At 38.7% G+C, this 23,578-nt stretch overlaps 1 protein-coding gene across 2 annotated transcripts in view; it reads right to left on the reverse strand.

Annotated features, from left to right (window-relative positions):
* ST6GALNAC3 (ST6 N-acetylgalactosaminide alpha-2,6-sialyltransferase 3) overlaps window positions 1–23,578 on the reverse strand; it is a 219,795-nt gene that overhangs the window by 119,509 nt on the left and 76,708 nt on the right. Inside the window, exons 1-2 of one of the 2 annotated variants that reach the window (XM_033516553.1) lie at window positions 11,690–12,086; window positions 8,885–8,890 (exon numbers count right to left, since the gene is read on the reverse strand). The exons of the other annotated variant lie outside the window; for it this stretch is intronic. Coding sequence (XP_033372444.1) covers window positions 8,885–8,890; window positions 11,690–11,788 — 105 coding nt within the window. The 5' untranslated portion in view covers window positions 11,789–12,086. Of the gene's footprint in view, window positions 1–8,884; window positions 8,891–11,689; window positions 12,087–23,578 lie in introns of those variants that run through there. 2 annotated transcript variants of the gene reach the window in all.

Consider the following 23,578-nt stretch of genomic DNA (forward strand, 5'->3'; position numbering starts at 1 on the left):
ACTTCTAGACAAATTACATAAGGATAAACATGTCATTTGGCATGTGTAAAGATTCTAGATATGATACTCTATCAAAAAGATTATTTTCACCTGTTCCCTGAGGGAATGACACAATTATCATTTACAGGAATTTTTACTGTACTTTAATTACATTCTAGGTTTACCTGATTTGCCACAGTTTAATTACTCTACTGAAGGTAATTCCATCATTCTAAACAGTAACATTTACAAAAAATACAGTGGGAAAAAAATCATTAGCCTAAGGGTCTACACATAAGTTAATGCTGGATGACAGAATCTGACCACCCCAATTCCCATCTACAAATTCCACCAACTAAGCAGCACAGAACACATTTCACACCACTTATTTTACACGATGGCAGTAAGATCACACATGATGCCGTGGTAAAGGCAAGCTCCTATTGCAACCAGGTAAGACAAATCTGTTCCTTGCACAACAGTGAGAATCACAATGAGCAAATTGGAAGGGATGTTATGATATTCCCACAAACAAGAGTTAACAAAATAATCCATTGCAGGGGTCAATTGCATGGCTCTGTGTTCTGACGTACTGGGAGGTTTCAATTTATAAGATAAAAGCAATGAGAGACTGGGTTGGAAAACTTGGGTGAACGAGGTCACTGTGAGGAGAAAAGGAAGAGGAGGATGAAGAAGTATTTTGGCAGCATGATTCAGTGAGGAACCTCAGTCAGCTAATGGCTGTGCAATGTAAAATTAAACCCAGCAAATCTTCAGAGGGCAGCGCAGCAGCCACAACCCAATCGCAGCTTTCAGAATTCATGGAAGCCACTGCACTTTTCATCATCTGCATTATAACAGATTTACATTAAATTGCAATAAAATGGCTGGGGAGCACTTCTGTGTCACTTCTCTTTGTAGCAGATGGAGTCAGAAACATTTAGCTATATATCAGAGCCTTGTAAGTGCTAAGAGCAGCCAAGATGTGCAGTGCAAGTGATAATCATAAGGCAATGAGAGGGAGCATGGATTAGGCGTATTATTTATTGCAAACCAGAATTAAAATATTACAAATATTTAAAGGGGAATCTAGAGTCTCATTGCACTACATGAGCATGTTTCAATCAAAACATCCACAGCAGGAAGCAAGACTGCTTGTATGATGCAACTACCTGATTTATACATATTCTATCTTCCTGGTGCATTGAATATCACCTTTTACTTCCTTTTTTGGTGCAGATCTGTTCTGAACTTGAAAACAGTGCAATCAGCTTTATGTGCTTCTCACAAGGAGTTGTTCTAAACAGCCCTTGCCCTGAGAAGAATTCAGATTGTGTAGCTAAATTTCTTGGCCTTCACTAGGAAGCCACCTGATTTTGTATTTCTTTTCTTAAAATGCACTGTACTACCAGATGAAAGAAGAATTGTGGCCTTTCGGTTTTTTATGTAAGAAAATATTGTTTGAAAAGGAAAACAGCAAAGATTTTTCTCTGTGTGTTCGTTAGCCAGTAAGAATCTGCACTAACAAGATCATTCAAATGAGAGAAAGGAATTTTTACAACAGAACAGAATTAAGGCATCTATTGAAATTGCTTTGGAAAAAAAAAATCTAGCCATATGCAAACACAATGTTTATTTATCAACTTGTACAAAGGACTTTTGTATTAAGTATTCAGCTCCCCTGCAATATTTGTTGAAGGCATGAGATCCAATAGGCATTCTCTGCAGGAAAGAATACTGCAAACTGGAATTTCAGTGGCTCCATAAATTTCACTGTAAAAATACTGAAAAACACCAAAACATATACTTTTCATAATTTTAGCCCTCTTAAAGCACCAAGTAAAATGTCTGCTCAGTGGCCATGAGTATTCTACAGGGCCCTTCTAAAAGTAATTAGATTCCCTCGAGTCCCTATGTTCTTTACCTGCTCATTAGAAAAACAAACAAAACAATCAAACCCAGATGCTATTTGTCACTGACTGGTTCTTGTAAAATCTCCTTTACTGTAGATAAATGGATTTCATTATTGGTCCTCTGATAAAACTTAAAATTTAGCATTTGAGAATCCAAAAGTTCTACATGTCATTAGGATATGACAGAAAAGTCTGAAGCTATAAACAGGGATGAATACCAAATTGTAATTTGTCTCAAAATTTGTCTGCATCAACATTTTAAATACTCACACATCCCACCATTTGGGAGAGCTAAACCAACACTAATTAGTAAGTCTGCAGAGAAACAAATCTTATTCCTTCTTAATTTTCAGTTCTCAGGAATGCAAATTGTCTCTTAACAAAAGAAATATTTCTCTAATATGGACGTACCCCGTGCATAAATCTCAATCAATCCGTTTTGGTTTTTTTTTAGCTAATCTAATGTAGACATTTCGATATTGATAACATTTGCATAAGAAATGGATATTCAGTTATAAACATCTTTTAAATGTTTCCCATTTTTCACATACTCAGTGAGGAGTACACAGTAAGACATATGTTAAAGTGTTTCTTAGCTGGATGACTTGCATGGTATATTAGTTTTTGTTACATTTTATTTCAGTCACTGTAGTACCTGACCAGCCTAGATGGCAGTGGCAGAAACAAAATTTCTCTTCTCATACATACATACAGGAATACAGGATCCTATAGCAGAAGAGAGAAGGAATTTACCTTTTAATGAGACTAAATCTACCTACGGGTTCATTCCCAGTTAGGAAAAGAAAATAAAAAGGGGTAGAAGATGAAAAACTTGAGATCAGAGTACATGAACATGTAATACCAGAGACCCCATTGGGCCAAAAGCACTCACTAGGACTAAACAGTTTCTTCTAATTCTTTTTACTCGATCCCCACAACAGCATCATCCCACTTTTGGTGTCAGTTATTTCTCAGACACCAAGCTCATTCTGTCTAGCATGTATATCAAAATCAATAACTAGTAGGCATGAATCACATTCAATTTATATCCAGGTTGTTAAAGTAAGAATTGAAATAAAATCAGGAGTGCCATACTACTCTGCTGGATAGAATTTAATTAAAAACTTCATGGGAATAAAACAATAACAACTTTCAGGGGTATAAATATATGTATATGGCAACACGGTCCCTAGCACGATTTATATGCTTCATATCATCTAGTTTTGGCTAATTACCAGTGCCAGGGTGATTCATTAGTTTCAGTTTGGCAGAAACTTGACAGTCTGAACAAGTTTTAGTCATTTTTCTTTCATAATCTGTTAAGAAGTGTGAGATGACAAGATCCTTTTTTTATAGTTCAATAATGCCTGACAGAATAATAAGACACAAACATTTTTTGTGTTGCATACAGTTGTCTAGGAGGGAGGGAGGAAGGAAATATTTTCAGCATGGGAAGATAATTTCTTAAGTTGTAAATTTTACTGAGATCTGTACTAAGTATCTTTATTCTACTCTCTAGCCAAAGCACAGCACCCTGCCACTTGGCATGTATTATATGGCAGAGACTATCAAACCACTTCACAAGCAGGAATAAATCCCCTTCCTAGTGAGTTTCACAGTAAAAACCCATTTCACAGGTGCATAAACTGAGGTTGAAATCAACTTCCCTAAGATCACAAAGAACTCAACAGAAGAAGATTTTTTACTCAACTCCTAAACTTTCATTCTAGAACTATTTTGCTTTTCAGGCTTATTGTTTCTATCACAAGTGCATGCCTGAATTTATTAAAAGACAAAGTTGAACATAATATTATGAAAGATTCCAGTAAAGAACCCTAGGAACCATGCCCCAAACAGTAATTGCAAATAAGCCTTTTTTTCATAAATTGATTTTCTCCAGTACTCATTCTTTCTTTTATTTTATAGATACATGGTGGCACCGAGCTTGGAAGGACAAATGAAAGGTAAAGACTTATGTGAGGGCTTTGTGTCTCTCAGCTGACACAATATGCAGCAATATTGTATTATTTTCACAATACCTACCTTTGCAGGCACAGTGAGTAACTCGACACTTTTTTAATATCCCCTCACATCATACTACTTTCATTACAGGACTGATGTAGGGTTTCAGGTTTTACTCAAGCATAATACCAATTGAAAACAATAATGGCTACACTTACTGAATTTGTTTCATATTGTAGACCACTATATGTAAAAAATAGTTTTATTTAATTTTCTCTTTTATAGTCTAAAGCATCCCATTTAAAAGCTACTTTCTATTACAACAGAGCATTAAATGAAATTCTTTCAGCACTCTAGTTCAGTATACCTTACTGATTTCACCAGTATTGGAAAAAGACATGCCTTCCAGCTATTTCTTTTGTCCTGAAAATCCCCCTAACAGGGCTGCTGAAGAGACAGACAATCAAGCAGGGGTCCTAGAAGTTTGCAAAGAGAGTAAGACTATATAGCAAAGATCCTTCTAGAAATAGTCACATGTCAAACATCATTTACATAAAATCAGTAGCTGAAGATTTTCTTTCTTCTCTTCCAGATGTGAAAGTTAACCTGAATATGTTCAAAGACTCCACAGGAGATTGCTGTCAGTGTTTCTCTCTCAGAAGAGAAGAACAAAGCTGGTAGGGGTTATATCACCTGTAAGATCTGGTTTGGGTTCAAAAACCAGTAAAATTAGGATTAAAGCAACATCTTTTTTTATTATTTCTGTTCTGGAAACAGACATTTGCTAAACTGGAATGTAAGCAGCTGGAAAGCTGAGAAATAAGAGCAAAAATGAAGTTCAGTGATGAAGAAGGAAACTTAAGAAATGCAGCATACCTAAAAATAGGTAGTTACAATGAAAGAAACATGTGAGTTTTATCCTGAAAAGAGTTTCTCAAAAGAAGGTACCCTGAATCAGGACTGTGTTTGAGAACTGTGGTGTTTAAGCAAACATGAATATAAGACACATTACTTCTTGCATGCCTTCTCTGCAGGAGTTCTGGCCTTTTCAATGGCTAAGGCAGCTCAAGGGCTCTCAAAACACAGCTCATTGTACCTCTTGTGTTGTTGTCATTTATTAAAAACTTGTTACATAATTCAGTTTTCACGATGGTTCACAATTCACAGGTGGTTTGTCCAGGCTCATAGCAATTCATAGATACATACTCAGGCTCATAGATATTCAACCATATCTTTCATTAAAGCCACAACTGTGCAGAGTGGGTTCAGGCTTACTGGGTGGGGTAAGACCTGAGCAATGAACAAAACATTAATCAGCACAGTCTAAATAATTGATGTAACAGCAGCAGTCTGTATTAAAAACCTTATATAAGAGATAATCCTCCTATATGTAAACTCCTTTTATTAGTCTCAGGTAACTGCACAGCTTTATTACATACAGCATTCCCATCAGAAAGAGCACACTTATTTAGGTAATAATATGAAATTATGTAAGGTGAAGAACTTCCAAGATTCAAGGAGTAACTGCTGAAGTATTTTGACGGCCTTCCATATGCTATCATGCATAAGAAGTTACTACATTTGAAAAGCCCCAGTGATTCTGAGCCCTCCAAATTGCAAAGCATTGCCAGATTTCAGGAATTATTTTCTGTCACTATTCCCTCTTGCCCTAAACTGAAGCCTGATAAGAAGGAGCATTTATTTGTCTGGAGATATTCTTATCCCTTCAGACTTTCCAGCACTTTGAGCTCCCCATATCCTATAGTTCCCACTATTCATTTCATGCTTACTCAAAGCTGAACCTGTAGCTCCTTCAGCAGCCTACTCCTGGCCCACGCTTCCTGTGCAAACAGCCCCACTCCACCAGGCACAAATATCATTAGCACAGCCCCAGTGTCACACACCACAAGGTCACAGTACCACCAAAACAACCTAAACTTCTGAGCAGGGCATGCCTTTGGCTAGTCTGCTACTTGATTTTATAGTGCAGCTGAAAGCTGTCCAGTAATTTAAAAGATCTATCCCCATAAAATCCCCATGGCAGCAAAGCACACTTTAAATAAGGTTGTTGATTTTTCATTCTATAAGATCTGCTAAGAATATTTAATCTAAAACTCCAGTTACTGATTCACTGATGTCCTTCACAACTAGGGTGAACTCCATCAGTAGCTGTAGATGCATATTATATAAACACTAATGTAGTCTCTGCATGATAAAGTAATATTAAAAAGGAGAAAAAAAAGAAAAGCCACTGCAGCATAGCTCTCAAATGGTGATTTTTAATTTTTTTTTTTTTTTTCTGGAGCTGGATTATTGCCCAGCTCTTCTTATCAATACCTTGGCAAGCTTTCCGACACACACAGGCTGACATACGCTTCCCTATAATAGAACTGCTGCTACAGGAATTTGTGATCTTTCAACCTGGCAGTTGGTTGTTACTACTTATTGAAGTAGTACCTGATTGTAGCTATTTTTCACCCGCTGAGAAAAGTTCAAAGAAAAAAAAAAATCACCCATATGTGAGTATTAACTCTTATCCTGCCACATATACCTCACTTAGATGACCTCTCTTTCTCCTCTATAGAAATATATAAAGATTCATGATCGGCAGCATCCTAAGACTGAGTCTGTAACTGAGGGATTTTCACAAACATTCTGAAAGGCACTCTATAGCTGCCAACATTTTCATTAAAATCCCTTTCAAAAAGTTGATTCATTCAACCAGAAACAGACTGAAAAATGCATAACCAGTAGAAAAACAAAAACAACAAAAAGCCCCACAAATACATCAAGATTCTTAGAAGACAATAAAATACCAGCAGACTTCTGGTCAGTAGATCTTTACATTTGAAAAAAAATGTAGTATTAAAAGTATTAAAAGTGTTTTGAATTTCTTTGCTATTTTACATGAAATACCAGAAATACTCCATTTCTTGTTTCAAAAACTCACAGAAAAGGTAATGGGATGGCTTCTGAAGTGAAAGTGAGATCAATTCAATTTTTGCTCGCAGCAGTAAAATCATTAGTGTGATTGGTATGCAGCAGGAGGAATGGATGTTAATCACATACCTATATGTTTAGTAAATACTACACTGGGATGTAACCTCTGGAAGTACTAACTTGTAGAGAAGAAAGAAAATAATCAGACAAATAAAATTAAACACTTGACAGCAGCCCAAGGCAGAAGAAATGAAAGTAAATAAAATGTTGTAACAACTCCACACTCCCAGGCTGCACATCTGTGAAGAAAATGCCTTTTGCTGGAAACCTTTACTTGCCTGCAGCTCACTTCTGCCTGTGGGGGAAAGTTTATGCTACAGAGCAAAAACTGCATAACCAGAAATTCACACAAATGAATTGCAATTGCCTACCACCATCTGGACAACCCCAGACTTTCTCCACTGAATTTTCTTCTGTAAAGATCCCTGACTTGAAATTTACAAATTTCAATGCCTCTAGTTGCTTCTAGAAGCCCTTTAACACTGGAAGGCAAAGGAGATGTTGCCCAGCCTGTTACTTGGCAGGACTCTTGCTCTGGCCCTTCACACCAGCTTCATCCCACACTATTCTTTGGGAGGACAGCATTTCTGGAAAGTTCCTCTGGATGTTCTCTCTGCCAGTCTGTGCAATGCAGCTGCTGTTCATAAGCATGAAAAGAAAAACAGAAGTAGGGGATCATTATGGATTTTATTCTTGCACCTTCAGCCAGCCAGGGCACCCTAACACAGAGCAGGTGAATGCCTTGTTCCAGAGGCAGGGATGCAAACCCTGTTTAGCCATATGGGTTCTTTAAGGTCTGGCTGAATGAAAGGCTAGCTTTACTCTGAAATATAAAAATATTCAAGTTATAGACAGCTCTGCCATCAGGCAAAGGCCCAAGTTCAGACAGAAGAAAAAGAAGTTTTTACACACTGGTCTACTTAAAAAAATAAAAAAAAAAAACCCACAAAAAAAGAACCAGCCAACCAAACAAACAAAACAAAAAACCAAAACAAAAACAGGAGGGTAACTGTGAATTAGAAAGAAGCTGCTCTTAAGCAGAGATGATTCACTTCAACCAGTCTGCAGGGGATCTTCTGTAGTCTCTTCTCTTTTTTTCCTTTTTCTTTTCTCTTTCTTTTACGTTTGACCAAAAGACTCTCCAGCACAGCTGAGGAATGTTGTCCTGGATTGGCAGGAGGCAAGACCAGCCTCTATAGATGGCCTTTCACAAAAAACAAGGGAACCTTGGGCTCTAAATTCTTTTGGCAGTTCATCTGTTTTCCATCAGACATGGCAATCTCCCTGTTTACTTTGGATAAACCTGTTCCAGCCTACTTCATCCATAGGTAACTGACACATACGTCACCAGAAAAGCAAAATGTATTATTCAATGTCTCCAAGAATTGTCTGCCTCTGGCATGCTGAGTAACATTCCAATAGCAGTAACCATTTGTAGCCAATAAAAAGCACGACCTAATTACAGAGAAGTCTGGGCTGAGATCAGCTGTTTTGTAATGGGAATTTGAAATTTTCTGCCATATAGCTGGGAGCATGCTGCTTTCAGTGAGGGGAAAAAACACCTTCCCAGCTTAGTTCTTGCTCTGTTCTGTATGCTGTTTCCTTTTTTTGGAAGGTTAGAAAAAGGGGTTGGGAAAACAAAAAAATAACCCCAAAATCAGGACACCTGCATGGCAAAGTCCTCTCTGAGAAAAGACTTTATTCCTGTGGCTTACAAAACTTACAAACCTTCAGGGCACACAGTCTTTGAGCAAATGGAGGCACATGGAGGATGTGGGATTTGCTGGGATGGTCACAATAGGGTCCATTCCAAGGAGTGCATATTCCAGCACAAGAGCAATATGCTACAGGACACACATGGAAGAGGGAGGGGATTTAAGGGGTGAGTTTGGATGAAGGCAGGCAGAACCAAGCCAGGCACTTTTATTGGAAACATTAACAATCATATTATTATCACAGCACTACAGAACACAGCTTTTCATCTAGGATGCAGATCAACTGCGTTAAACACTGCATGTTCCTAGCAGCACATCCAACTATTTCATGATCCAAATAAAAAATAGGAGGCAGGACTGCATTTTACATCTTTTTTTTTAGGAGGGGCTGCCCAGAGCAATGCAGAGTCGGTACCAACACAGAGGGGCAAATGACCTGTACATTTTTGGCAGAGAGATTTCTTTTCTGAAGGAGAAGTGTGATCTGACCCTGCTTTACTCACTTCTGCTCATACAATCATGGGAAGATGTTGCAAAGCAGAAGGAAGTTAAAACAAAATTTCTTGCCCATTTAATACAATTGTATTCCTTCTACAGGTAGGAGTCTATTCATTATTTGTGCTTGGATAACATGAGCAAGAGGTTATCAGAAACCACCACAGAGGAGACTCTCCAGATAGCAAAGAATATGCAGCATTGCAGTTACAAAACACGAGTGCTCACATACTGCTCAAGCAGTTGATCACATATCCCTCCGTTGACTGGGGAGCTCTTTAAATCAGGGCACTGAAACTCAATAAAAACACTGATCAAGGTAGTGCCTTCAATTTAATTATGAGCTTTATTGATCATGTCTTCTCTTTATAAAAAGAAAAAAACCATGGCAGGGGAACGTAACCACAAAGCACTGAGCTGCAGTGGAACTTGGCAGAACAGATTCCTTGGAGTGGGAAACCTTTGCCTTTTGTGCTGATCTCTCACTTCTAGGAATTAGGAAACCATTTATATACAACATCTTTTCATTAGAAGGAGGCAAAATACTATTTCATGTTTACAATAAAATCCAGGATCTGAGACTTATTTTGTGAATACACACAGTTGAATGGGATACCTGCAGTGGAACAGCACCCAAAAACCACAATCAGGAGTCAACTCCATTGTGATAAAAGCTGTAAATTCTTTGGATTCATTACTTCTGCACAGCATCTCAATAGGAGCAGGAGAAAATCATAAAAATTGATAGTTTTCCAAAAGAAATTCTTCCAAGCAGTAAAGTTTAATCTCCCACTGATCTGTTACCCTGATAGAATAGTACAGGGACAGTAACATATATATCCTACACAAACACACATTCCATCATCGTATCACCCTCCTCTCATGCTGGGTGAGCTAACTGAATTGAACTTGACCTTCAAAGCCCTTGGAATGCAACAAAATATCTCTGTTTTCTGACATTTATGGGTGGCTTTTCTGCATGGCTGCTTTTATTGCCTGGAAAATAATGGTGAAAGCTGTGTGTACAAACCCACTACAAACACTGACAAATCACATGAAAGGAAGACAGATTTATTCAGTGTAGATTACTCCACAGCTAATCTAATCAAATCCAAGTTTTACATTTTTAAAGCAGATCAAAAATTCATAGAGTTAGCATTTCAATACAATAGATATATATTACAGCTTTATTTTAATCTGCAAGTGTAATTGAACTGATTTGGATTTTCTGTGCTTTTATTTTTGCTTAAAAAAGATTTATGTATTTCATATGAAAATGCATCATTGAACCAGCATATGCACAAGAAAAAACCCATGAAAAATTCATACAGAAGATTATCAATCTCTGTCTAATAAGGCTTAGATAAAAACACATTTGTACATGATTCTATATTAGAAACTAAAAGTGCTACATGTGGAAATGCAAATATATCCTATTTGTGGCTTTCTTAAACTTAAAAGAAACCACTCCTAGCCACATTATCAGAGCTGGTCTAAAACATTTTGACAGAAGAAATGCAACACAATTGGGCACCTAGCACAGCTTTCCATCCTTCAGTCCATCAAACATAGAGAGGTTGTGTCATGTGTCAGAAATTATTTCAAACCCTTGGTTCCCTGCATCCACATTCTACTGCATGCAAGAAACAAACAAGTAGCACAAACCCTCAAAACATTCAAATTGAGTTTAATTTTTGTGTAATAAAGACATAATTTTGTTGTCCAGGTACTTTGTTCTATGACAGCATATCCAGCTGTTTGCACCAAACAATGCCAACTGTGGAATTCTGTCCCTCCTTCATATAAAGACATCTCTAATTGACTCAAAGGAGAGCAAGAGAAAGCCAGAAGCACAATTAAATTTGAACAGGAACAGTAAGAAAAATACAATTTTTTAAAAATTCTTTCCCAGGGCCTTTGTGTATGAGTTACTCAATTTGCAAACTCGAGATCCCTCAACTCCCACTTGAGCCAAGTCTGGTGTCACCAAACCCAGCTTGTGAATGTTCTTGCTGACATCTGTGGGACCCAATACTGCATCTCTGTAGCATCTCTGTAGCTTTCAGCCACAGGGGAACTCCCCAAGGTGCCAACTGTGCATGCCTTGACCTGGATATGAACAACAACCTCTCATCTTCATTTTTGCAGCTGGTGCAGGAAGCAGGTTCTGCCCACAACCCTTCTGCTGTAGGATATGAAAGTCTCCCACACACTAACAGCCCTGAGGCCATGTATCTTCAATTATCTTAAACACCAATCTGGTCTAAAGCAGTACAATAAGGCCACCAAAGCCTTAATGAACTCATCACAGTGTCTCAGAGGTTACTGAAGGGTTTTTTTTTCCTTTCCAGCAGGGAAGCTGCCAGAGACACTGGTGAGATTAAATAATATGCCCCACAACCCTTTGGAAGTACTAGGCAAAGATGAGTTTTCCTAAAGTTCATTTAGAAGCAGAATCATACTCAATTACTTCTAAAAATAAATCCTAGGCACTTCAACTCTACAATATTCAAAAGCATGTATAATGAATGCAGAAATGTTACTTACATTTACTATTTCATCTGTTTTCAGTGTTTTCCATTTTTCCTCTCTAAGGTCTTCACTTTTACCAGTTTTTATCTCTACCTTTATCCCAGTGCTGGTTAGGCAGCCATTATCAACACAAGATGGAATTTGAACAGGATATAACACCCCACTGCCCTGTGGCCACGTGTTGCTGGCCATCTTTCATTGTGCCCTCATTCTCTGTCAGAATACCTGGGTCTGTAGTAGTTTGTACAGTCATTACAAGTTATGAGAGTTTATTACATGCTCCAGTCACTAAAAGTCATAAAATATATCCCAGCGCTCTGAAAATAAAACAGCTCAAGATTTTCTTAGTGAACCCCTAAATCTTCTAGCCATAAATCTCAACAAATAATGCTGTTTGTTTAAACTAACACCATTGTACAGATTAATGAGACAAGCTGTCCACCAGTCAGGGGAGGAACACAAAGATGCATCCTAATGTATTTAATTTCCAGGTTTATTCATTTTAAGTGTTATACAATGTGACATTCACACATTACTGAAGAAGTTAAAAGAACAAAGTGCACATCACTAATCAGCTGATCATTAATCATTTGATTTTAGATGCCAAAATTAATGATGCCCTTCCTTTTTCGTTAGATTTTTTTGTACTTTTTTTCATTAAATAAAAAACAGAATATGTGAGTAATCAGAATATTTATCTGCAATTTCCTTGCTTCTGCACACATAACTTATACCAGAGTGCTGGAAAATAGATTTAATTTGTTGAAACCTCAGGTCTGTTGGGACTCTCACAACTTAATGCCTACAAGATCCCATTTGAGATGTTAATGTTTCAAGACATTAAATCCTGATATTTTCAATTTCTCATTCTTAGTTATTCACCATTCACCACAAATGTCACTGGTCCAATTTTAGCCTGTCTTCCTCCATTTCCTTTTGTCTGAAAGCTACTACTTCACTGAGTACCACAACTAATTTTATACCCTCTGACTATGTTTAGGTACTCCAATCCTCCAAAATGTCACACCTATTTTGCCAGATAGTGACTCTACTTCAGCAGCTTCTTACTATCCCACAATACAAAAAAATAGTCAAATTTTCCTCTTTTACTTTCCTTAAGGAACTGCAATATTTAATTATTTAATCTCTTCTTTTTGCAGCTATGCCCCAACTTCCCATTTAAGTCAAACCTCCGTATCAGTTTTTCCTTTCATAACTGTTTTTAAGAATCTTGTACTCAGCTGTTCAACATTTATACATTGTTCTTTACCTAGTTGATTAATTCCATGCTAAATTCCCTGAGAATATGATCTTTCATCTCTCCTCTCCTCCATCTATATCCTCCTATATAGCCTTTCTCTTTCTGGAAACACAGTCCCCTGCAGAACAGTGAGTGTATGTCCCTTTTTCCTGTCTTTGTTTGGGTTTTGTTTCTCTGTTACAACACTGCCCCTGTGGCTGCTGTAATGGTCATGTGCTGCTGTATCTCAGCCCTGATAACAGTTTTTAGACTTTGGTACTGAGATCCAGATGTTCTGACTGGAGTTGTATTAAGGAAAGTACTGTTCTTCTTGGGCTGTGCAAGGTGCCCTCTGTGAAGGAAGCAGAGTTGGAATTTGTAACACTGGTGAAAGAAGGAGCTTTGGGGGGCTGCTGGGGGCACCACCTTTTTGGAAGCATTTGCCTAGAAAGTCCTAATTTAAATGAACCATCTCTAGATTAGTAGTTTTCTAACCAACAGACTGCATGTAATATATCTAACTGGTCCTATCCATTTTCAGAACCAGATTTTGATACATCTTCTCTCAACTGGATTTACCAAGGTAATTAAACATAACTCTTCAATCTTCCAGAAAATACATCCCCCATTCTCCAGATACATCAGCTTCTCAACCTCTGTTCTTCTGCTTTCAGGTCATCCTCTTTGACCACAGGTAGTGAACTCAACCTTTCAAAAGGGATCTCACTCTGTGTGTTCAGCTACAAAACTTCCCTGACTAAAGGTATTTCATGGTTCAATTTTATTTATATTCCGGATAATTTTGTGAGTGATCAGCATGCCCATAACGAGTCCTAAGTCATTTGCTTCTGGCTAATGAGCTGTCAGTATGTCAAGCACCATGGTTGCTTGATCCTGTTTTTCTAGGGCTTGTCTAATTGACTTTTGTAATTATTTTTTTTTTTAATTTTTTTTTTTTTTTACATTGCAGAACATCCATAGAGTTTTCTGTTACTTTAACTTTGGTATCAGCTGTAGGAGGCAAATGACCTCCAGAAGTTATTTTTACAAAACAACTTTCAGAAATTATCTCTGTCATGCCAGGCAGGACAGAAAAGGCTGCAACAGCTAGAATAATAGGAGCTGTTGGGCTAAGGGTCAGATTTTTGGAAAGCACTCTCCACTTTCTGGCAGGGAAGTTACAGAAATGGGTCTTGAAAACAGCATCTCAATCTATTTCAAGCCTTTAGATACTACTTTAAAAACAGTTTGCAATGGTCAGCCTTAACTCAAATACTTTGGAAGTGTCTCAAGGAAACACACTGTGCCCAAGCTGTACCATGACAGAAATCCTCCCACAGCCAGGTCACTTTACATGCACTATGGTTTTAAACAGAGGTAAGAGAAATTTTGACACCAAATTATTTAGCCTCTCAAATTTTGACCAGGATTGTACCACCCCTGTCATATGTTGTCCAGTGAAGAGAAGAAGGGTACAAAGCATTAGAGGATGAAGTAAGCTACTAGGGTTACAAACATTTTATTTCACCCTCCTGCCTTTCTATACTAAAGCTGTCATCTCCTAAAAGCCTCCTACTGTCACCTCAAAGAGACAGCAGCTGACATAACCCTTTAAAGTGAAAGGAAAAAGAGATTTTGTGATATCATAAAACTGGGGGTGATAAATAAGTACAGCAAGATATTTGCTGCTCATCTTTCACATCTGTCTCGTCTTGTTGTTATTGGACGCTCACAGAAATGGAGAAGTAGCACAGCTTCTCTCGTACACCCAAAGTGTTTCCCTTTGGTGATCCAAAGAGTACCAAAACTTACAGCAAAGCTCTGCACTGGTTGAAGTTCTCTGAGTTTCCTCTGTCTTCCCTGAACACAGGATAAATACGGATATGTGATACTAATTACACAGAAAAATAATGGATATATTTTACTGCACAGAGACCAAGGAGGGAGGAGCATCAAAGAGGTTTTGACAAACCAACTGTGAGGCAAAAAAACCCCCAAACCCAGTCATGGTACACAAGCCAAGTTAGAGAATCCAGTCTGCACCATGAAAAAAATAAAGACCTTAAAAGATCCCCTTTGCTACCTGCAGCAAAAGCAGACCACAGCAGGCAACACTGCTGACTAGGGGGAAATGTTGTTATTCTATTATATAAGGGTAAATTATTTGCTCAATAAGCTGAACTAAAAGCCCATTAAAAATGGCATCAGAGGGAAAGAAATTATACAATAATAGCCCACAAATTCAAAATGCAAAGCAGTTCAAATTTGTCAGTTACTCTAAGAATCAAACCAGGTAAGGTAGTAACACCAATAAGAAAGCAAAATTTGATTTTTTTTTCCTTTTTTTATTATGCTGTTGTCTAATAATGAATAAGTTCAGTTTGATTCATTTAATTCATTCCTCCTAAGCAGCACATTACAACAGTACTGGAATGAGATTTAAAAAAATTACTATTTCATCAAAGGTTTTTAATACCCATCTATGATTTAATTTGATCACCAAATTTGATCTATAATGATATTAATAGATAAAAAAATCCATAGTAGAGTCCATTATTGTTGAACTTTATCATCTTTTTGAAAGTACAATGGTAAAATTATCTATTAATTAGATTAATTTCAAGGAAGTTTAAATCATCCTGACCCGTGATACTTGCTTGCAAAGCTTTTGTAAGAGAATAATTAATAGGCAATAGTCCAGGAATATTATTCTGAGCAGATGCGAACCTTGAACTTCCAGTCACTAGACTTAAATTCTAACTAGGAATACATCATCTTATGGAAACTCCAACACCCTGGAGGGCTGCAAGAAGGGAGAGAAGAAAAAAAGATTGAAGTAGCTGGCTGTTGTTATATATAGCCTGTATTATTGCTTAACATGACCACAAGCTAGAAGTGGATATAAGTAAAAATTTCTGAATTCCGAAAGTTCAAGGTGAGAAGGACTGTGCCACTCAAATAATGGAGCCTCGTTTAAAGAACATATCTTACAAGCCATTTAATTTGTCACCTATTCTGCTGGAAAACTGTACTGCCTTGGGCAAATATTTAACCCTAAGCAGCAGCTAGCAGTAAATACATACAGTAAGGAAGATGAATACAAAACTTAAGCATGATTTTGCTATTTTTCCTCACCCTTCCATCATGACAAATCAATTTCTACAGATTTTGGATTAAATCTCTTCTAAACATATATCTGATTCCCGAGTCCTAGGTTTAAAAATTTAATTATATGGTCTTTATGGCAGAATAGCATTCACCAAACAATGAATGGGAAGTAATCTAGATTAGAATCTTGTATTCACATGTAAATTTTCAACAGAAATTAGTCCCTGCGTTTTCTGATAAACTATGTCACACTGAACTGCCTAATAAATTGTAAAACGTTTTCCATGTTGATGGATGGAGCTCTTACGTGTAAAACCCCTTTAGAATAAACTGAGAGACCATCAAAATGTTCTGTTTAAAAACTGAAGAGAGGACAGCATAGTTTGCCATGCACAGACTCCCAGAACATCCTGTAAGCAGGGGTGGATGGGAAGTGCTGTTCTGCTGTATGTGTTGTTTTATAACATCTAAGCTTTTAACACCGACACCGTGCAGAACAAAAGCAGATCACTGAACCGAGAAACCTAAAACCATGCTTCCCAAGGCTTCAGGAAAGATCAAACCGACTGGATGTACATTTATAACATTGTGACTAAACAAGGAAAGGCTGGAACAAAGGAAAAAAACCTTCTTCCCATTCCTTGAAGCCCTAGTTAAACTCCTACATAATGCACATTGAGTAACACAACATGATAAACACCACTGCCTTAGCTATAATTTTATGTCATTTTACAGCACCAAGAAAGAACACTTTTTCTCAGGGAAATACTGTGTGCTTTTGATGAACTATTTAGCAGATGCTAAATGTGCTGAATTCAAATGGAATGTTTGCAGCAGAGGGTCACAGGAAGAAGGACCTCACAGCATGGCCCTTGATCCCCTGTAAGAAGTATTTGGTGTGGCACTCACTAAGTCCTGGAGTTCTTTTATAACAAAGTTTCAAGAATAAATTTCACCAATAACACTTTCTGCTATCTCTCTGGGAAATCTAGTGAAGTGAAATTGATTTTCTTTTTTTATTAGCAAGGCTATTAAGCATGAGGCACCAAGAGATGAATGGAGAGCAAGCAACATAAAGAGACAAAAGTGTCTGAAAATGCCTTTTATTTGTTGCACGGTTTCTTTTTGAGAAGAAATCACAGAATCAGAGAGTATGTCAAAGTGGAATGGACCCAGAAAGATCATTAAGTCAAACTCCTGGCCCTGCACAAGACCATCTCCAAAAGTCACACCATGTGCCCACAACTGTTGTCTAAACACTTCTTGAGCTGTCAGGCTGACCTGGGGTGCTGTTCCACTGCCCAAACACTCTCTGGGTGAGGAACCTTTTCCTGATATCCAACCTAAACCTGCCCTGACACAACTTCAGGCCATTCCCTCGGGTCCTGTTGCTGTCACCACAGAGCAGAGATCGGTGCCTGCCGCTCCCCTTCCCCTCCTGAGGAAGTTGTGACTGCAGTGAGCTCTGCCCTCAGTCTCCTCCAGGCTGAACAGACCCAGGACCCTCAGCCTCTCCTCACATGGCTTCCCCTCAAGGCCCTTCAACATCCTCGTGCCCTCCTCTGTACACTCTAACAGTTTAATGTCTTTCTTAAATTATAGCACCCAAACTGCCCCCAGCACTCGAGGTGAGGCTGCCCCAGAGCAGAGTGGGACAATCCCCTCCCTTGCCCGGCTGGCCATGCTGTTCCTGATGTCCCCAGGACAGCGATGTCTCTCCTGGCTGCCAGGGCACTGCTGGTTCGTCTTCAACTTGCCATTGACCAGGAGTCTCAGGTCCTTTTCCATGCTCTGCTCTCCAGCCTCTCATTCCCCAGTCTGTCCATACATCCAGGGCTGCCCCATCCATGTGCAGAATCCAGCACCTTTCCTTGTTGAACCTCATGGTCAGTGATTGCCCCGCCCTGTGATTTGTTATGGTCTCTCTGCAGGGCCTCCCTGCCTTCAGGGGACTCAGCAGCTCCTCCCAGTTTTGTATCATCTGCCAAGTTCCCCAGCATGCCTTCCAGTCCTGTGCCAAGTCATTCATTTGTGAAACTGTTGAAGAGCACGACCTGCAGAGGGGCAAGATCAGTCTCTGTCCAGGCTCCACTGGCAGTGCACAGGGACTCCAGGAGCCTGCCTGTGTGTAGGAACCTGCAGGTGTGGCAAGCAGCCACCACAGAAATCTGATCCTAAATCTGTCAAAAGAACTAGAAAGTTTTTCCTGAGAGATATCTGAGCTCACTAGAGACTGTTCCAGTAAAAGTCACATATTGCTGATAGCCCACTTCTACTCCTCAGTATAAAGAAATTTGAAACTGGGGCTTGCAGATGAGGTTAAGAAACTCATTATCCGTACCTCCCTCTTTCCATCCTTCTCTTTTAAACTCATGTCCTCATTGCTTTTTCTTTGATATTTCTCCTGCTTTGATCATCCAGAGCTGACCATACGGGTTTGTTCCCTAGGTCATTTTCAACAGAAGCATAAGTGGTAGGAGAGCTGGAAAACAGACCTAAAAGGCGTAGGATAGCAGCACACTGCCGCTGTAAAACAACTGGCCCTTATTCTGATCTTGTATCTTCCTGGTGCATTGTTTTCATGACTTGTCTTTTATAGATAGCGTGATAAAAATATTGTAGGCATAACGTTCCATTCTCTGGGAGTAGAACCATTTGGTACACAGTGACAAAGAGAACAAAGGAGGATACCCCCCACCCCCCAACACATACAGTTTACAATGCAGTTATGATCATGAGAGTGGAATGAATTCCTACAAGCAGAATTAATATGATATCTTATTCTTTTACATCTGAAGGAGGCAGAAGTAAAGGAAAAATGAAGCTTAAAGTGTCTTTTATTTCAAACAAAAAGAGGATATTTAAACAGTAGAGTCTCAGGGGAAAGATTTCATATCACTACAAACAGTGCATTTGTCCAGAATATAACAGCAAAGATAACGTTACTAATGGAAGTAAGACACCCTCACAGTTTCCTGTGGATTGTAAATTAAAGAGAAAAGTACCAGAGCTGAGATACCCTTGTATGAATGTGCACGTGAGTGCCCACATACACTGCTCACCCTTTGCAATTACCTAATTGTAATGTCAGATCAAAGATAGTGAGAGTACAGATGGATGATTTCTCATCTGCATCTGGCTGTGGACGTTCTGTTTGTCATTGGGCCGCGGTGAGAGCACGAAGCAGCAATACACTCATTAGTCCCTGGGGGTTTCTGCAGTTCATGATCAAACAGAGACGAGTTTTCCATCTTCCCGCTGCTTGTATATCATTTAGCACTACAAGATGTTCCATGAATAATGGAAAAAATGAAAATACGTCCTCTAAGACACTCTCCCCAAGCCAGAGACCACATACACTGCAGTTATTAACGAATTATTTTTGCATTGATTAACTGGCAGCTGCTGCCAGGCAGAGTATGCAGAGTGTGTATTACAGCTCAGCTTTGCCTGCCTTTCCTCAGCCTGGGAGCTTGCTTTGGATCCTTGACTTCCACTGGAAGTTTTGTGAGCAAATGGGTTTTTCTCACAAAGCTTAGAGGAATGTGAGTAGTTCTGAGATGATCAGGAAATGCAGAGGTTATTTGGAGCAGAGGACTGGACAGACAGATAAATGCACATAAGCATGGCTGTAAAAACTTCAGTTATGACTGTTCTTCCCATTATTTCCTTGTGGGCTTGCACAGCAGTTTTAAAATACATGATAAGTAAGGACAGACTTAACAGCTTTTAAAGAATGGATTTTTCTTACTTGCCTTCAAACTTGAGGATAACAAAGAATATCCTACCTCTATCATAGCTCCACCTGCTCTTCCCAGGCATTTCTTGACAGTCTTCATTTCATAGGAACAGTAAGACAGAATCCAACTCAGAGTGTCAAATGATTTTTTTTGTAGCACTTAAGTACAATGCAACTGCAAAGACCCTTAGGGACTTATTTTAAAATAAGTAGCCTGAAATACTCTAATTCTGGATACTGCTGGCTTTAGTAAATTCTTTAACAAACCCAGGACCATGGAGGGATTCACAGTTGTAACTATATTAAGAAGCATGGCCAGCAGAACATTTTAAAGCAACTAAGAGAGAATTTAATCCTTCCAAGGCAAAAAGAATTTTTCTTGAACTGTTGCCATAACTGAGTGCATGTTACACAATTTTAATTCCATTTGTTGGAAGCATATAAGCATTAAATAACTCACTCTTAGATGAAAAGTAAGAACTACAGCAGTAAACATCTTTAATATAAGAACTCACTACTGAAAACATACTAATATTGGGGGTTTGGGGTAATTGGGGGGGCTTTTGTTATTGGTTGTGGGCAGAATGGTTTTCTTTTATAATTTGAATGCAGCTCATCTGTCTGTTATCCCTTCTTTCTGCCCATAGTTAATATGCACTTGCAAATTTTGACAAAATGATAAAGAGTGCTAGGCTGGTCTTTTATCTCAGACTTAATTAAATTCCCAAGAGAAAAAACCAGCAGCACCCACACTTGAGGTCAGATGGGCTCAACTCAGCTATTCAACATTCAACTTGACATTTTGCTGGCTGGCCAGTACACGCACATAGCTCCAGACTTGACAGATCGTTTGCCATCTTGCACATCCGGAGTACAGAAAGAGAGCAGGGGAGCAGGAGAGTATAAAGAGGATAAAGGGCACATGAGATCACCACACATGGAGAAAAACTTGCTTACTCAAATACCAGTGGTGCTGTAAAGAAATTCTAAAACTCTTTCAGCAGCTCATCAGACATGACCAGCTCAAGTAAGAAGAACCCTGAGTGCCATTAAACACATTTACCTCAAACTCGCTTCAGAAGATGCTGTAATGCAACCAAGCTGGAAAATGCAAATATTTGTTAAATCACATATGACAATAGTTCCACAAGCACACTGCACCCACAGAGCATGATTTTCTGTCACACACTTCAGCTAATGTGATGTATTTATGCCAATTGAACCATTTCGGTTTTTCATCACTTACAAGAATTCAGTTCAATACTAAGAAAAAATTGAGGTTTTTCAACCCCATGAACTAAATGAGAGGCTGAAAGATGCATATACTACTGTAAGTCAAAGATTTTAATTGGACTGTGTTATTTTTATATCAATGGTAAAAGTTACAAACTGATAAGTAGACAAAAATGTACTTTGTCAGACAATCTTGCTATGCTGGCATCTCACTGGAGATGAACAGCAGGATACACTCCATGAGGTTCAGGTGCACGGGAAGCTTATACAAAAAGCCAGGGATGGGCTGGAGGTGAAAAAACCAAAACAAAAACTACAAAACAAAACAACCACAACAACAAAGTTCTGAAATTTGGGGATATACAACACATGTAGATAGAACTACACAGCTTCTATTCCCAGGGATGTGATTAAATACACGCTCAAGGCAGCAGTGTGATTAGAATGAATTGGTGCAACGAAATGTTCTGAGAATGGAAGCTGATCCAGTTCAAACAAGTGAGAAATGAGGATGCTACAATGTTGAATATTTAATTAATGAAAGAAAAACAGAGAAAATTCACTAGAGACAACTGTTCTGTATTCCCAGGCTAGCTGGCTTGAGAAACATTTCTATTACTAAGCTTAATTTTAAGAAAGGAAAAGAGATGCAGGCGTGCAAGAATCTGATAATGTTCAATTAACGTTTTGGTATAAGATTTTAATGACAGCATCTTGAAAAAGCCTATTTAATGAGTAGGAAAAACGTCTGCTCCTGATTGGTTTGGCATGTTCCAGAAATGCTGTCTGATTATACCTCAGCCCAGAAGATTGAGAAAGCTGTCTTAAAGGATTACAACCTACAGACTTACATTTCTGATTTGTACAACTGCTGGAGGGCATTGCAGAGTGAAAGCATTTTCAGAGAGTATTGTGCAGAATGTGCATCTCAAGTGTTTTACACACATGAATTCAGAAAACCTGCCTTCCTGGACAGCAGTAAATCAAGCAGCCAAGCATCTTAAAAAGAAATAGGGTAGAGTAATACATTATATAATTTTTCTCTATTTTGTCCTGTGAACACACTCTTCTGATAGTGCAGGGTGCAGAGGTCTGCTTGATAAAGCAATTTGATTGATAACAACTGTGCCATTCCTCTGAAGAATCCACATGAGTATCACAGATGGTGAGATAACTTGCTGTAATTTACTCAGCAAAGAACACTGAATCAAGCTTTCAGCCTACATAGCAGTCAATAATTTCCAACAAAAATCACTAAAAGATTTTTTTTATTTTTTTTTTTAAATAGAGAAGTAATTCTGTACTTGCACCTCTGAAATTTCGATTATCCTGGCATCCATGTCTGTGCTGTGATGCTGGAATGTGTCTTACAATCAGCATGTTGAATATTTCTGCCCCAGTGGTTCTGAGTGCACATGTAGGTTAATGTCAGATTTCGACAGTGATAACGAAGTGAAAATATGGGAAAGCAAAAGGGGGAAAAACAGGCATAAATAATACTGAGCTACAATTGACTGAACTGAGATGCTTGGAATTCTGTAGCACTGAGGGTGTGGTCAAGTAATCACCTTGCACTATCTTCACATTATACTATAGTAGCTGGGTCATGCAGTGTCCTTGTGTCTTGCTACTTGGAGCCTAACTAGAATAGCTGGACTTGAATTAAATTTAGAGTTGATCTGTGGGGTGAGGCATCTAAATCTACACATAAACCAAACACATTTAACACGTTTAAGGATTAGATAGATTGAGGGGGGAAATATCAAATAGCATTTCTATGATCCAAGCTGCAGTTCTCCCTCAATGTTTTTATCAAATACGCTGATCACAGGATGGACAAGCACAGAGTAGACCCTCAATCTGCAGGTGCACCATGGACTGTAAGGACATACAGGAGTATTTTAATATGTAACTGGAAACACTGACAATAATGGGCCTTCAAAACATGCACAATGGATCTCAGACAGCCTTCTGCAAATTGAATAAATAAGCCTTCTGCTTAAAAAAGAGTTTACTCCTATTTCTCTAATAAGAAGCTCTTTCTTTTTCATCCATAATATTCAATGCAAAACGAAGTTATATCAAGACCAATTTCCATTTCCAGTGACTCTTCTGTCAACAGGTGAAATCACTACCTGGCTACCAGCACAAGAATCAGCACACCTGGAATCTCATGTCTCCGTGACTTGGGCACTTACTGCAGTGATGGAACACTGGACTAACTTACATAGCTAGTCTGGGTTTGTTACTTGGGAGGCAAATAAAAAATAACTTGGTTCTTATAACTCAAACACTGTAGTAACCTGGTTCCCGTGAATCTTAAAGGTTTTCTGAATAGCACAGAACTTGGAGACACTGGAGTCTGCCTGCCAGTGCTTGTCTTGAAGGTTTATCCCCTTCAGGTTTCCCACATGCTCCCTCTGCACACAGAACCCTAAAAGCATTTCCACTGTCTGCATTCTTGGAACAAAACCAGGTGCAAACTTTCTACCTCTACCATTGTGTCTGCACTCTGTCTGAAAAGCCTGCTTTGATTCCAGCTCTCACACCTTTCAAGTCACTGGAATTTTGTTCCATTCTCAGTGGCCTGCCTTTGGAGAGTTCTTCCCCTTGGGAAGAAATACCACAGCTCCATTGATCGGCCCATGCTCTGTGTACAGCA

Source organism: Parus major, chromosome 8 (genome assembly GCF_001522545.3).
Source record: "Parus major isolate Abel chromosome 8, Parus_major1.1, whole genome shotgun sequence".
NCBI classification, from domain to species: domain Eukaryota; kingdom Metazoa; phylum Chordata; class Aves; order Passeriformes; family Paridae; genus Parus; species Parus major.